At 41.3% G+C, this 16,583-nt stretch overlaps 1 protein-coding gene and 1 long non-coding RNA gene across 2 annotated transcripts in view; one reads left to right on the top strand and one right to left on the bottom strand.

Annotated features, from left to right (window-relative positions):
* The window catches only part of RAB21 (RAB21, member RAS oncogene family), a 32,083-nt gene extending 19,034 nt beyond the window's left edge, over positions 1 to 13,049 (top strand). The window contains exons 4-7 of the mRNA XM_084795161.1: positions 577 to 640; positions 3,497 to 3,551; positions 4,116 to 4,204; positions 10,864 to 13,049. Coding sequence (XP_084651287.1) covers positions 577 to 640; positions 3,497 to 3,551; positions 4,116 to 4,204; positions 10,864 to 11,006 — 351 coding nt within the window. The 3' untranslated portion in view covers positions 11,007 to 13,049. The remainder of the gene's footprint in view (positions 1 to 576; positions 641 to 3,496; positions 3,552 to 4,115; positions 4,205 to 10,863) is intronic.
* LOC311604929 lies at positions 11,428 to 15,280 on the bottom strand. The gene is made up of 2 exons (XR_014781746.1): positions 12,431 to 15,280; positions 11,428 to 12,374 (listed from the first exon to the last, which is right to left on the bottom strand). It is a non-coding gene; the product is annotated as an uncharacterized lncRNA (long non-coding RNA).
* Between the last annotated feature and the right edge of the window lie 1,303 nt (positions 15,281 to 16,583).

The following is a 16,583-nucleotide window of genomic DNA, read 5'->3' as shown; positions in this document are numbered from 1 at the left end:
TATATCCAACTGTGTCCAGAGCTAAGCGTCTTCCTTAGTGGACAGTCCTTGTTACTGGAATTGTCCTGTATCAGAGGTTCTCACCATGGAACGATGAAAATGTGGAGACATCTTTAGCTGGCACCATGGGGTTGATAAGGGCCAGAGATTCCCTTAAAATGTCACATATTACACACGTGTGACCTCATGACAAAGGGTGTGTCAGCCACACTGTCAATAGTGCCAACCTAAAGCTTTTGCCAGATACTAAGTAGGGAAAATGTATTTTGCCATGTACATTTCTTAATTTTTCTCCTTAAGTTTATAACATAGAAGTGTCTACTAGGAATCAGTTAGGGCTTGATCAAACAGACCATGGTCATAGTGTCCTATTCCAAAACGACTCTGTTACAGGCGTCCCAGTGCCAGGGACTGGGCTTGACAAAGTTTTGTTCTGGCAGATAGCTTTGCTTGGATGTATGAAAACTTTATAAAAATCTGTAACGAGAGGTGTGTTTTTATATACCTGTAGGTTTAGATGTTGAGGGACTACTTCCACTAGGATTTGTTGTCATGTTTGCTCTTTTGTGTACACAGGTAAAAAACTGGGTCAAAGAATTACGGAAAATGTTGGGAAATGAAATCTGTTTGTGTATAGTTGGTAAGTATCAGTACATGTTTGTTTCCTAAGACAAACAAGTCATTCTTTTAAAAAGAGATATGGTAGGAAGGAAGAATTATGACCATTTAGTTTTACTGCTTTAGACTGGGGTTAGTTTTCCCGGCAGACTCAAGCCCTATATTTCCAAGGCTACCCTGGGAGGCAGTGAGGGCCCCAGGCCTCCCTCAGCCTTTGCCTTTTCACCAGGAAGTTTAGCTTTAAAAAAAAGAAAGAAGAAGGAAGAGTGTGAGAACTGCTCTAAGAACAGCAGTGCTCTTATGCAGTCACTTCATGCGAGATTTCTTAAACCGAGAACAGCTGGACTTCAAGTATACAGACAGGTCATGGTCTGGGGTGACAAAGTAAAAGACCGCTAAGACCAATCTCAGACTGTCAGGCTTTCTCTTTGGGTCCCTTCGTCTTTACATTGTTTCTCTAACTTGACATTTACTGAATGGGGAAAGTGTACTCGGTAGACACTATGTCAGCGTTCTTATAGCCCTAAGGTTTTACAGGAAAGCACAGCCCTTGGCATTAGGGGGCAGGTGGAGGGGGCGGGCATCCTGCATACCCGGTGTCGAGCAGCTGACAGACGATGCTGACTCCTCCCTTTCTTTGTGGCTGATAAGACCAAGCTTGGAAAACTAGAATAGTTTTTTTTTGTAGTTGTTGTTTTTCCCTTGCTTGCTTGCTTGCTTTTTAAAGAGACAAGGCCAGGCAGGCATGGTGGCACAGACCTTTGTTTAAAATTTTTTATTAAAAAAAAATATATGTGTATGGGTGTTTTGCCTGCATGTATGCCTAAATATCTCATGTGTGTCTGTGCACCACGTGCGTGCCTGGCACCCGTGAATGACGTGGATCCCCTAGAACTGGAGTTACAGGTGGCTGTGGCCACCACGTGGCTGCCAGGCGTTGCCCCTGGGCACTCTGGAAGAACAGCAAGTGCTCTTCACCACTGAGCCACCTCTCCAGCCCTGAAGCCAGGATAGTGTAGTGGAGGACAAAAGACGGTGCTTGTACAGGGGAACTGAAGCAATGGAGTGATGTGTGTGTGTGAAAATACTGCTTTTAGTCCTAGGGACTTACTTATAACTGGAATTTTCTGTTCTTACATCTTGTTACCATTAGATTGGTAACTGTGTAGTCTCATACCAAAATATTAGTCTGAGGGAAGAGAAGAAAAAATAATTTGTTCCTTTTTTACTTTAGATACAAGGAATTTGTTCAGCAGAGATATTTGCGACAAACACTAGGGTATTAGATAACATAGGTGTTTGAGGCCAAAGTTGTAGTTAGTTATTAATGAGATTTGTGTGGCTTTGTGTAATATGTGGGGCCTACCATGTTTAGAGAGACTACGGTAGTAAATAACTGAAGGTAAAAAATTATTTTTGGTTTTTTGAGACAAGATTTCTGTGTGTAGCCCTGGCTGTCCTGGACTAGTAAACTTTGACAATCTGTACCAGTTATACCTAATTTAGTATCTTTAATTCAGAAGTTCAGCATTTTGGAAGGACCATGTTGCCTTATTGTGTCCTATGTTCTGTGAGGCAGCTTGCACATCAATTGCTTTGGCTCTCTTGTGATTTCACTCTGATCTTACTGAGCAGCCTGTTCATAAGGGCTCAGTCCCCATGGTTACTGTAACCCACCTGACACCAGGGGGTGTTTCTAGTGTTTGCAGGATAAAGCAGCTTGCGTTCTCTTTGATTACTGTCTAGTGTATTGACTCTAATATTTATTGTGTTAAATTTTTATGGAAAGAATATCATGTAGAAAGTGAAATTAATATAGTACTCAAAGCTGAGTGGATCTGTTCAGAGAGCAGAGTTCCTTGCTGACTTGTTTCAGCTTCCATCAGCTCACTCTCAGATTATTTGAGCTCTTCAGTATGGATGTTGAGCCTTGTATTCTCCATGATAAACATTTCATCCTGATCATGTGCTTTGTTTATTACTCTGTACGGTTTATTTTATTCTGTCTAGAAGGTAAAAACGGAAGAAGTGAAACTACTTGTTTAAAGTGTGCCTCCTTAGTTATTACCCACCCCCTATTCGTACCTGTTTGTTGTTTCTTTGACCTTTACCCCGAGTCTAGCCAATTTATCTTAACCCAGTCCAGTACTCAATAAGGGGTCTGGTTTGATTTTGTTGTTTTGTTCTTTGCAGCATCTTAATTTTGGTTCTGCTTGTTTCTTAGCAAAATCTTGACTTATCTCCATTGTTTAAGGAAAACTACACAATTTTAATTTTAAATCTATATGACATATATATACATATATACATATATATATTTCTAAAATATCACCAAAATTGTTTTCTAATTAATATACTTTTAGTCTCTCTGTGGTAGAGGACTATTTAAAAAGTCATACACTAAAATTTTTACTTTAACTTCATGTTATAAAGAAAAGAGTTCCCTTTTAGGGCCTAGGATGCAAGTATTCTGTATTATACTTAATTGTAGTTAATTATTGATTGGTTTTAAGTTGATTGAGGAATAGAGACTTTTTCTTTTTTCTTTTTAAAACTATGTATATATATGTTAATAAAAAAATCACCATGCTTTCTAGTCCCTGTTGTGACTTATATCAAAGAATTCTCTTTGGAAGAGATATTTCTTTGCTCTGACAGGCTGGAAGTTCAAGTGTTTACATTGGCTTGTTTGTAGGAGGCTGAGACAGAGGCCTTGACTGTGAACAGCCCTCATATCTTTGTGATTAAGACATTTAGAACTCTGATGGGGATTACTGCTATTTTTTAAAATAATTAGTTACACTTATATATTTACAATTGTCTAATTTTATTTTTAAAAAAACAATATTAAGATTAGTGTTCACTTTTGTCACACTAGGTAATAAAATAGACTTGGAAAAGGAGAGACATGTTTCCGTTCAAGAAGCAGAATCGTAAGTGCCACGCTTCCCTGTTCCTGTCGCGCCACCCCCCCCCCCAAGGCCAGCCCCTCACTTTGTGCCTCGATGGTTAGCTCACACCCATGTGCACCTCACGCTCATGGGGAGGCCCCCCCCCCCCAGGCCAGCCCCTCACTTTGTGCCTCGATGGTTAGCTCACACCCATGTGCACTTCATGCGCACGGGGAGGGCTGAAGTCTCGTTCTCAGGAAGCGAGTTTCCACTTCAAAGTGGCGGACAGCTAGCAAGACTAAGATATCAAGATATTCCACTTGCGATTTCTCTTGATTTCACTAAAAATGAAAGAATAATGTGAGAGAAAGCTAACAGGATTGAATGGCAGGGATCACAAAGATGTTTAAAGTATTTGAGTGTATAAAAATTTCAAATCCTACCTTTTTTTTCTTTCTGAATTTGATTCAATATATAGAGAAACTAAACAGCTAAATAGTCGTAATCTAACTAAAATTGGATAAGTTAGTAAGCCAGTAAAGGTAAATTTAATCACTAAAATTGCTATTTTAAGTATATCAATGACTGATTTTTTTTCTTTTTTAGGTATGCAGAGTCTGTGGGAGCAAAACATTATCATACTTCCGCTAAACAAAACAAAGGGATTGAGGAGCTCTTTCTTGACCTTTGTAAAAGTATGTATATTCACATTAGGACAGTTAAAGATAGCTTTAAAAAACTCTTACTGAGCTTCTAGCCAGGGTAGTGCCACACACTTTAATCCAAGCAGTAAAAGGCTGAGGCAGGAGGGTCTCTGAGTTTGAGGTTAGCCTGGTCTGCATATCATTGAATTTTTTTTTACATCTGTAGACGGCAGTACAGGGGAGGGGGAGGTGAGCGAGACTGGGGTGCATGATATGAAATTTACAAAGAACCAATTAAAAAAAATTTTAAAGCATCTCTTTCAGAGATGCTTATTAAAATAATCTATGAATAAAATGTATCTGGGACTTGATTCAAAATTATGGTAAAGACATGTAGAATGTGGGTAAAATGAGGGGATGGGGTTTTGTTAGGTTTCTTTTTTTATTTTTACATGTTTAAAAAATCTCATGTTAAGAGCTGGAGAGCTGGCTCAGAGGTTAAGAGCACTGGCTGTTCCTTCAAAGGTCTAGAGTTCAATTCTCAACAACCACATAGTGGCTCATAACTGTCTATAATGAGACCAGGTTCCCTTTTCTGGCCTGCTAGCTCACATGCAGGCCAAATACTATATAAATAGTAAATAAATCTAAGAATCTCATGTTAAAAGGTTTTCTAAAGAGAAAAAAAAATCAGGTTTCTTAACAAATATAGCCTGAAGTTCATTTCTCCTGTTGCCAATACCTTGGTTATATTTAGGAGACTGCTAGTCTATGGAATAATAGCGAGTGATTGTCAAGTAGCAGCCTTTAAACTTATGGACCTCATTCTATTGGGAATTTAGTGAAACTGGTTTTGCTGTCTAGGAAAAAAAATATGTACATGAACTTTGGAGTAGATTTTACCTTGAGACTCTGAAGTCATTCATAATTCCTTTAGAAGAATGGGGCCTCCTAGTAATTAACATTAGCATTACTTGAGAGCTCGGGGCAGTCCTACACCCACTGAATCAGAGTGTCTGCAGGCAGCAGGGTCTGTGCTGTAGAAGACCTACATGTGATGGTGGTGGGACCGCCAGGTCTAGAACCAGTGCTCGCTACAGCCATGAGAGGCTCTGCCCCACACTGGGACATAGGGCTGCTATAGCCTGAAGCTCACATTTCTACAAGCACCCAGTGTTGTGCTTACAGTTCTCCAATCACACTTCAAACACAAAGTTGTGTCAGGTACTAACCAGTGTGATTAGTCTCATGCCTTAGAAGTATTTAGAGTATTCTCCATATACTCACTTAAAAATCCTGTAACGTACAAGTACTAATGTAAATCAATTTCTTGTTTTTTGTTTTTGTTTTGTTTTGTTTTGTTTTGTTTTTTTGAGACAGGGTCTCTCTGTGTGGCCTTGGCTGTCCTGGATTCACTTTGTAGACCAGGCTGGCCTCGAACTCACAGTGATCTACATGCTTCTGCCTCCCAAGTGCTGGGATTAAAGGTGTGTGTCACCACGTCCAGTGTAAATCAGCTTCATACATTCTAAAGCATACCCAGAAATGGAGAACTTTAGAAGGCTGAATAAATAAGGAGAAACAGAATCATTATTTCATCTTATTACAGTGTCTGGCACACCCCAGCTTGAGCTGTGCCCTGAACACAGACTGAATTCTTACTGTTTTAAAGACTCCCTCTCTGGGGCCTGGCATGGTGGTACACGCCTTTAATCCCAGCACTCAGGAGGCAGAAGCAGGTGGATCTCTGTGAGTTCGAGGCCAGCCTGGTCTACAAAGCAAGTCCAGGACAGCTAAGGCTATGCAGAGAAACATTATCTTGAAAAGAAAGGAAAGGAAAACGGAGACATAACAACAGACACTAAAGAAATACAAAGAATCATAAGATCTTACTTCAAGGGCATATATGCCACAAAATTTGAAAATCTAAGGGAAATGGACGATTTTCGTGATCAATTCCACTTGCCAAAATTCAGTCAAGAACAGATAAACAAGCTAAATAGTCCCATTTCCCCTATAGAAATAGAAGCAATCATTGATAGTCTCCCAACCAAAAAAAAAAAAAAAAACAATGCCCAGGACCAGATGGTTTCAGTTCAGAATTCTACCAGACCTTCAAGGGTGAGCTAATACCAATACTCTTCAAGCTACTCCAAAAGATAGAAATGGATGGAACATTACCAAATTCATTCTATGAGGCCACAGTCACATTGACCCACATAAACCTCACAAAGACCCAACAAAGAAAGAGAATTTCAGATCAATTTCTCTTATGAACATTGATGCAAAAATGCTCAATAAAATATTCACAAAACAAATACAAGAACACATTAAAGATATCATTCACCACGACCAGGTTGGCTTCATTCCAGGCATGCAGGGATGGTTTTATATATGGAAATCCATCAATGTAATCCACCCTATAAACAAACTGAAAGTAAAAAACCATATATCATCTCTTTAGATGCAGAAAAAGCATTTGATAAAATCCAACACCCAGCCAGGCGTGGTGGCACACACCTTTAATCCCAGCGGAGGCAGGCGGATCACTGTGAGTTCAAGGACAGCCTGGTCTACAAAGCGAGTCTAGGACAGCCAAGGCTACACAGAGAAACCCTGTCTCAAAAAGGAAAAACAAAAACAAACAAACAAAAAAATCCAACATCCATTCATGTTTAAAGTTTTGGAGAGATCAGGGATACAAGGCACATACTCAACATAATAAAGGCTATATACAGCAAACCAATAGCCCAAATCAAATTAAACAGGGAGATACTCAAGAAAATTCCTCTAAAATCAGGGACCAGGCAAGGCTGCCCACTCTCTCCATATCTCTTTAATATAGTACTGGAAGTTCTAGCCAGAGCAATAAGACAACAAAAGGAAATCAAGGGGATCCAAATGGGAAAGGAGGAAGTCAAATTATCCCTATTTGCAGATGATATGATAGTGTACATAAGCGACCCCCAAAATTCCATCAGAGAACTCCTATAGTTGATAAACACCTTCAGCAAATTGGCTGGCTATAAAATTAACTCAAAGAAGTCAGTAGCCTTCCTGTAAGCAAAGGACAATCGTGGAAAACTACACCATCACGTAGCCTCAAGCAATATAAAATATCTAGGAGTTACTCTAACCAAGCAGGTGAAGGACTTGTTTGAAAAAAGTTTCAAATCTCTAAAGAAAGAGACTGAAGATGACATCAGAAGATGGAAAGATCTCCCTTGTTCGTGGATTGGGAGAATTAACATAGTAAAAATGGCCGTCTTACCAAAGCAATGCAATCCCTATCAAAATACCTACACAATTTTTAAAAGACATTGAAAGGTCAATTCTCAACTTCATAGGGAAAACCAAAAAAACCCAGAATAGCTAAAACAATCCTGTACAATAAAAGATCCTCCAGAGGAATCTCCATACCTGATCTCAAGCTGTACTATAGAGCAACAGTAATTAAAACAGCATGGTACTGGCACAGCAGTAAATCAAAGACCCAAAAATGAATCCACACACATATGGTCACTTGATTTTTGACAAAGAAGCCAAATCTATTCAATGGGAAAAGGATAGCATCTTCAACAAATGGTGCTGGTTTAACTGGATGTCTATATGTTAAAAAAAAAAATGCAATTAGACCCATATTTGTCACCACGCACAAAACTCAAGTCCAAGTGGATTAAAGACCTAAACATAAAACCAGAGACACTAAATTGGTTAGAAGAAAAGGTGGGGAAGAACCAGCAGACAACTTCCTGAACAGAACACCAACAGCCCAGGCCTTAAGGTCAACAATTAATAAATGGGACCTCATGAGGCTGAGAAGCTTCTGTAAGGCAGGAAACACTGTCAACAGAACAAAGTGATAGCCTGCAGACTGGGATAAGATCTTCACCAACCCTGCATCTGACAAAGGTCTAATATCCAAAATATATAAAAAACTCAAGAAATTAAACATCACCAAACCAAATAACCCAATTGGGAAATGGGGCTCAGAACTAAACAGAATTCTCAGCAGAGGAATATTGAATGACTGAGAAACTTAAAGAAATGCTCAACATCTTTAGTCATCAAGGAAATGCAAATCAAAACAACTCTGAGATTCCATCTTACACCCATCAGAATGGCTAAGATCAAAAATTCAAGTGACACCACATGCTGGCGAGGATGTGGAGAAAGAGGAACACTCCATTGCTGGTGGGAATGCAAACTTGTACAACCGCTTTGAAAATCTATATGGCGCTATCGCAGAAAACTGGGAATAGGGCTTCCTCAAGACCCAGCTATTCCACTCCTTGGAATATACCCAGAAGATGCTCCAGCTCACAACAAGGACATATGCTCAACCACGTTCATAGCAGCCTTATTCATAATAGCCAGATCATGGAAACAGCCTAAGTGTCCCTCAGTTGAAGAATGGATAAAGAAACTGTGGTACATTTTCACCATGGAATACTACTCAGCTATTAAAAACAAGGAATTCCCGAAATTTGTGGACAAATGGATGGAACTAGAAAGGATGATAATGAGTTAACCCAGAAGCAGAAAGACTCAAATGGTATATACTCACTTATAATTGGACACTAGCCCAAAAGGGATGTCCCATGAAAGTCTTCACTTAGAAGGAGATTGGGATATATGTGGGGACTTCCTATTGGAATTCTAGGTGAGAGAAGTATGGGAGAATGAGGAAATAGAAGGATCCAGAGGGTCCTAGAAACCTATAAGAACAACATTATGACAGGTGGATATGGGCCCAGGGGTTCTGCTCAAACTATGGCACCAACCAAGGACAGTACATGCAGTAAACTTGTAACTCCTACCCAGATCTAGCCAATGGACAGGACATTCAGCACAGTTGAGTGGAGAGCGGGAACTGACTTTCACATGAACTCTGGTGCCCCATATTTGACCATGTCCCCTTGATGGGGATGCCCAGTGGCACTCAGAGGAAGGAAACAGGCTATCAAGAAGAGACTTGATACCCTGTGATCATATAGAGGGGGAGGAAGTCCCCCTCAGTCACAGACATAGGGGAGGGGAGTAGGGTGAATGTAGGAGGGAGGGAGGATACAAGGATGGGATATGAATAAATTAATTTTTTAGAAGTCAAAAAAAGGAAGAAAGGGTGGTGGAGGCAGTGTGTGTGTGTTGGGGCGGGGGGATCACAAAAATCTCCTCTTCCTCTGAGGGAGAAAATCCCACTTAGCTCAGATTAGCCTTAAACTCTGTATGTAGCTGAGTCTGTCTTTGACCTCGATCCTCCTGCCTCCACCTCCCAAGTAATGAGGTCACAGGCACCTGCTGCCAGTGTCCCGCTGTTGACGTCATGGTCCATGTGGGTTGCGTGTTATTGTGTTATGTCTCACCATGTAGCTCTGGCTGTCCTGGGACTTACAGAAACCCACCTGCCCTGTCTCCTGAGTGCTGGAGTTAAATTAGTGTACCACTACACCCAGCTCATGTAGTTTACACTACGCACCATACAGAAGTATATTTGTCTCTTTTACATATACATATATGGTTTTTTTTTTTAAAGATTTAATTGTGTGCACACACAGGGAGGCCAAAAGAGATGTAGTCTTCCCTATCATTTCTACCCTTTTCCTTGGAGTTAGGAGTCTCTCTGAACTTGAAGCTGCATTTTTTTGGCCTGAGCCATCCTCAGTCTCCGTCCCCTTCAAAGCCAATAGGCCTCTATTGGGATGATGCCCTCTTTCCATGAATGCTGGACTCCAGACGCCAGTCATCGTGCTTTTGGAACAAGCACTCCTTGCTGAGCCATCTCTCCACCCTTTAAGTTCTTTTTATTCTTTCAAATGCCATTTGCTTTAAAATTTCCCCCTGAAACAGGGTCTCTCTGTGTAGCCCTGGCTGTCCTGAATGCACTTTATAGATCAGGCTGGCCTCGAACTCACAGCAATCTGCTTGCCTCTGCCTCCTGAGTGCTGGAACTAAAGGCGTGCGCCACCACGCCCGGCTCGCATTTGCTTTCATGTAATACTTAAGTTATTTTTAATTACACATGTTTGTGTAAGGATATGGGTGGGGATGTGCACATGAGTGAAGGTGCTGGGAGGAGGCCAGGACAGTTGTTGACTTTGGAGGTGGATGTTGGGTCTCCTGTAAGAGTGCTGGGCACCATTAACACTGAGCCGTCTCTCTCGCCCCTCAAATCCCGTTTTCCTAAGTCCTGTGCCCTAAGTGTAACCCTCTTAATGCTAGGAATAACTTGAACTTTAACCTATTTCTGATATCTTTGGAAAATCTCGTGGATTATACTTAGTGCACACAGTGTGTCTATTCAAACATAAAACAACTGTTTTCCTCTATTACTATTACAAAGAGCAGTGGCCATTATAATGAATGTGGGTGTCACACTTTCTAAGTTCTTTTGTTGTTGTTGTTGTATTTTGAGACAGGGTTTCTCTGTGTTAGCCTTGGCTGTCCTGTACTCACTTTGTAGACCAGGCTGGCCTCAAACTCACAGTGATTCGCCTGCCTCTGCCTCCCGAGTGCTGGCATTAAAGGTGTGCACCACCACACCTGGCCTAAGTTCTATTTTTTAAAACTGTTTTTCTTGAGTTGACCTGGTGTTCATTCTGTGCCCTTGAGAGACCGCTGATGGAAAGTTGGCTGTCCCAGCAGAATGTTGAGGTCGCAGAAAGACTCCGAGGGCTGTGAGTCCGCTCACGTTTGCTTCCTTCTTTCAGGAATGATAGAAACAGCGCAAGTGGATGAGAGGGCAAAAGGCAATGGCTCCAGTCAAGGTGGGGCTGCGAGGCGAGGCGTGCAGATCATTGACGACGAACCTCAAGCTCAGAGCGGCAGTGGAGGCTGCTGTTCTTCTGGGTAACTGCTCATGCCTCTGAAGCTCAGAACAGAGCAGAACTGTGGATCATTGCCCTGACCTTGAAGACTGCCATATTCCAAGTCACATCATTTTACCAATGGAGTTAGAGAATTAACAGTATTTTCAATTACGTTTATAACACTGCAGAGACCTTAAGTGCTAAACTTAGTGGAGTTTGTGACCAGAGAATGGGCATTTTCTACAAATGTTAACAAAGCAATTACCAATGGCCTTTCTACACATCTTTTTTCTTTAATGAGGAATAATATGCATGTAGAAAAGACCTACTTAAAGGCTTCATTTATATTCTTTTAAATCAGATCTTTATTTAATAACTTATATATGATGTTGGAATGGTATACATTTTTGCAGTCCTTTGTATTTTGTGGTAGTTTGAATTGTATCACTTCTAAACAGCATACTGTTTTGTTTTTGTTTTTTGATTAGCAGATACCTGAAGTTCTATTTTTGCAGGGTTTGCACAGGCCCCTAACTGTCTACTACTTTGATATAATCTATAAACATCCTGTATGCTGAGCTGATAAAATACATTGTAAATTACATATTAAATATTTTATCTGCTTTTACAAGCGCCAGGTGCAAAAGTATATACAATTGTCTTATTGATGACTGTAAAGTGAATTAACCGTTGGTGATAATAGCTAGGCTTTTTGACTCTGTTGTAATGATCATCACCCTCCTTCGCTTTGTCTTAACATGAAAGTGGGGTGTTTAAATTTTCACATACTTTACTTGAATTATTACTATTGTCACTTTCTTTTTTCTTTCTTTTTTTTTTTTTTTTTGCCTCTCAGTCTTAGTGATTGAAAAGCAGCATTTGCCTTTTTATTACTGTTATTGTTATTGAACACCGTTCCCTCTGCCAATCTTGTTTTAGAGCAGTTACCCGAGAAGCGTTTGAGTGGAGCCTGCCATGTTTCACACGTGCACCAGTTTTCTGTCGGGCTTCCCATAAGGTGGTTCACAGGCCTGAGAAGAGGGTCCCGGATAGGAGCCGCTGACCAAGGCTGTGTATAGAGGGTGTGAATGGCACCTTGCCCTCCTGAGGCGCACTCCTGCATCCCTTGCAGCCATGTCTTCTTGGTCATGCTTGTCAGGAATGAATATAGAAATCTGCATTTCACCTTATAAGAGTTATTCTGAGTTTCTGTGTGAAGAAGCATTTTGTAATGCAGTTTCAGCAAACACTGGAAAGATTTGTTATAAAATCATAATCTTGTTTATTTTGTAATTAACCCCACATTAGATTGTTTTTCTTTAACATTGAACTAAAATTTGTTTATTTAAAAAAGAATCAGGCACTGCTCACAGAAAAAGCAGATTGTGGAAATTAACATCAGTTGTTCTTGTCTAATTATACACACACACACACACACACACACACACACACACACACACACACACACACACACACACACACACACACACACACACTCTTTTACCCCGTTTCTGTCATGCTTGGTAAACTAGTAAATGTTGTGTGTAAGATAAGATGGACTGTCCCTGGATTTACTTCTTCTAGGAAGTAGAATATAGTAGCATAGTAAGCATTTCTGAAGACACAAACAAGGTGGTGATGGTCACTGAGCAAAGGCTACCACATTCTTAGGAGTAACTTTAGCCCTCCCAAATAGCCTGAAAGTTGAATGACTTCCACCTTACTATCTAAATAATAAGAATTTAATGTAGCATTGTGTTCTCGGAGCTCTCTCTTCAGATTATGTACTTACTGACCTCTTTGCTGTGCGCCTAATGATGATCAGAAGGGAAAGCCGAGGGAGTGAGCCACAGCTGTGTCCCGTTAGGGAGTGACTATGCTGTGCCCTGGGTTTCCTGTGAAGAAGCTGGTGTCCATGAACGGGCAGCAGAGAGCAGGAGCCACTGGAAAACGTGTCCCTACCCTCTGGCCTTTTCAGGAGTAAAGACTGCTGCCAATTCTACTGTTGTAGACAGGAAATATACTCTCCTTGTTGGAGTAGATACTGTTTTTACACTAGAGATGGAATTAAAATGAGTTCGACTTGACCGATGGAGAGCTATCCTTGAGTTTTTCACTCGGTTGTATCCGTTCCATAGAGGAGCCTGGGATGTACAGTTGCGGGTAATTGTTGCGGAGGTGGGATCTGTCCTGCCTCTTCTTTTGTCTCTTCACACATTTCACTCTTATACCCATGCTAATTCAGTAACAGGTGGGTGACGAAGCATAGAAGAGCTTAAGTTGACCGAGGTCAAAGAAAACTAAAAGGACCAGTCAGCGGCGAGGACAGACGCAGCCCAACTGTTTCCCTGGTACTTTTTCTGTCATGTCTCTGTGCTCCTGTCCTGATAACTGTGCTCTTAGGGGAAGGCACACGGCATGCTGTGTGTAGTTGCCAGGGACTCTCCACAGGTGTAGACATGTCACAGAACTTAAAGTTGCTCTAAGACAGTCATCAGTGTCACCGTTGTTATGTTAAAGTGACCGGCCACTGTTCCTATAGTGTCCTGCTGCTTGTTTTATGTTTATGTTTAAAAGGAATCCTTTTAAAAATGTATTCTGCAGCAGTTCGGGGGTAAACAGTAATCTGAAAAGAAAAGAGTATTATGTTATGTGAAATATCCATGCTTGTGTTTGGCGTGTCTCCTAAAAATACCCTAAAGTTATGATTGTTGCTGTGCCGGAATCTTTTCAGCATATCAGCCCTAATTTGTTAGGGGTTTCTTAGTTTAGTTTTCTTTCTTTTTTCCTTCCTTACTTTTTTTTTTTTTTTTGGTGTTATAGTAATGTTTATCATTAGGCCTATAATTATTATTAAAGCAGTATTTTCTAACCCGCTAGCAATCAGTCAAGACGCAGACACCTGTTATATTTAAAATAGCCTTAGCTAACCTGGGGCAGGGCAGATAGTAATCCCCTAAACTACTTCCCATAGTGGGGCAGGTATGGAATCCCTACCCAATCCCATGCCATCTGTTTCTAATAATTTCTATCAAGCTTCCTCCCATCCATAATCCCAAATACTTGCTAATTATCATCTGGACCAAGTCTCAATCCTGGCCAGCCATGTACTTCTCCTCCGCCTGACCCCGGATGGCACAACCTCTCCCCTCCCCTCCTCTCCTCCCATCTCACTTTCCCCCACCCCTCCCCCTCCCCACCACCAGTCCCCAGTCTCTCCTGGATCGCTCCTCCCAAGTCTCTCAGTCTGTTCAAACCCGGGAACCTTAGCCACAGCTATCCCATTTGCCCTGCCCAGGTGTAATGGCCTTTTATTGGTTAAACATGACAGAGACAGCAAGCAGTCATTAGCATCAGAACACATGAGGCCAAGCTCCAACAGTGCTCTTTTCTCCTTCCTCCCTCTCCTCCCCTCTCCTTGGTTTCCAGTAATAAAAGATACAGTTGAGGAAATAGAGATAGAAGCCACTTACATAAAGCTCTATACCAAAACAATCTTTATAAACACTTTGACATGCTTTTTATCAAATAGTTTCTAGATAAGGCAAGATACACATTATGTACCAAATAATTAGAGCATTTAAAAAGTAATTGTGAGAGGCAGGTGGATCTCTGAGTTCAGGGCCAGCCTGGTCTACAAAGCGAGTCCAGGACACCCAAGGCTACACAGAGGAACCTTGTCTCACAAAAACAAAAAACAAAAACAACAACAAAAAGTAGATTGTGATATAGTTTATTTTTTTTCTTTTTTTGTTTTTGTTTTTGTTTTTTGGTGGACAGCCTCTGCCTCCCAAGTGCTGGTGTTAAAGGTGTGCGCCACCACAGCCGGCTTGTTTATTTATTTTATGATATAGTTTAGAATTTTCTGTTTTATAAATGCTATCAGGCTTCTATACCATGGATCTTTAGTATTTATTTCAAGATAATGTAGGTGTCATTTGGAGAAATTATGTTATCTCTTGATGTAGTTTGATCCTTTATCTTCCAAATTTATCTTTGACTTCTTTGTGACTATTTTGAATCTGGACATAGTCTAGGAAAAGCAGTAGGTAGTAATGACCAATAGGAAGCTGGCAGTTGTATAGAAAATTACAAAGCACATGGTCCAGGCTTTTATAATCAGATCGTAAATTCAGAGTTGCATGTACTGGGTTTTCTCATAATATACATGGTGTTACCACACATGCTACATTTATGTCTATGACCTTTCTCTTTTCAAGAAAGCCAGTTACTTAGTTTTGAGCATATTTTTTCTGATTGCATTTTAGCATTATAATATCAAAAAGGGGAGTGGAACTGGCCTCAAACTGGCTATGTAGCTGAGAAATGGTCCTTGGGAAATCAAACCTGGAGCTTTGTGCACGCTAACCCTTCAGCTGAGTTTCACACCTTATCCCCAAATTACGAATTCTTTCACGAGGCCCCCGTTTCCAACAGAAATGCTTCTCTTCTATAAAGAGATACATTTGAGCACAGCTTGTGCTAACCTAGGATGTGTTGGGCGCCATCTTTGCTGCAAGGCCGTGTGACCCCCCTCCCCCTTCACAGCTCTTCTCACTTTGCATTTGTTTTCTTATTTTGTATGTACTTTGTGGACACCTGTAAGAGTCACTGACTTACGTAGGAATCAGTTGTCTCCTACCACACGGGTTCTGGAGATGGAACCCAGTTGGTCAGGTCTTTACTTGTTGATCAATCTTGCCAAATAGCTTGCCTTTTAAAGTTTGTAAATGTGTCTGGGTGTTCTGTTTCCATGTATGTCTGTGTGCTACATGCATGCCTGGTGCCCATGCAACTCAAAAGAGGGTGTCAGATCTTCTGGAACTGGAGTCACATGTGGGTGCTGGGAATTGAACCTGGGCCCTTCACAAGAACAGCTAGCCTGGGCTCTGTGATACCCTTCCTCAGATCCCATCCCCTGAGTGGAAGATAGTGGTTGACCCTTTTTTTAAGATGGGGCATCTCTCTGTACAACTGGCTATCCTGGAATTTGCTGTCTAGACCGGGCTGGCCTTGAACTCATGGATCCACCTGCCTCCCAAGTGCTGGGATTAAAGGTGTACACTACCACAGAACTGGAGTTGCAGGTGGTTATGAACCACCATGTGGATGCTAGGAATTAAACCCCAGCCCCCTGGAAGTACATTCCCTCACCACTGAGCCATCTCTCCAGCCCTAGTTTTCTTCTCCTCCTCCTCTTCCTCCTCCTCCTTCTTCTTTTGAGACAGGGTTTCTCTGTGCAGCCTTGGGTCCTGGACTCACTTTGTAGAGCAGGCTGGTCTCTAACTCACGGCGATCCACCTGCCTCTGTCTCCCTAGTGCTGAGATTAAAGGCATGCGCCACCACTGCCTGGCTAGATTTTGTTTTACCTTTTTTAATGTTTTTCTTCTGATTCCAGGAAAACCGACCCAAAAGAATCTTGTCTATTGGGTGGACTCATTAATACACAATTTAAATGCAAGTGACTGCTCAGAGTACGTCCTTTAAGTGTGTAAGTCCAGCAACTAGAAACCAGCTACAGTGCACATGCAGTTGATGACTTTGGGCCTAGGGCGTACTTGGAATATGGTTTCATTTGAAGGGTGAGGTGAAAGGGAAGGTACAGCTGGTGGGAAAGCAA

Source organism: Acomys minous (assembly GCF_964271855.1).
Source record: "Acomys minous genome assembly, chromosome: 9".
Taxonomy (NCBI): domain Eukaryota; kingdom Metazoa; phylum Chordata; class Mammalia; order Rodentia; family Muridae; genus Acomys; species Acomys minous.
Note: the sequence above shows the minus strand (reverse complement) of the source record. Positions and strands in the feature narration are given on the sequence as shown.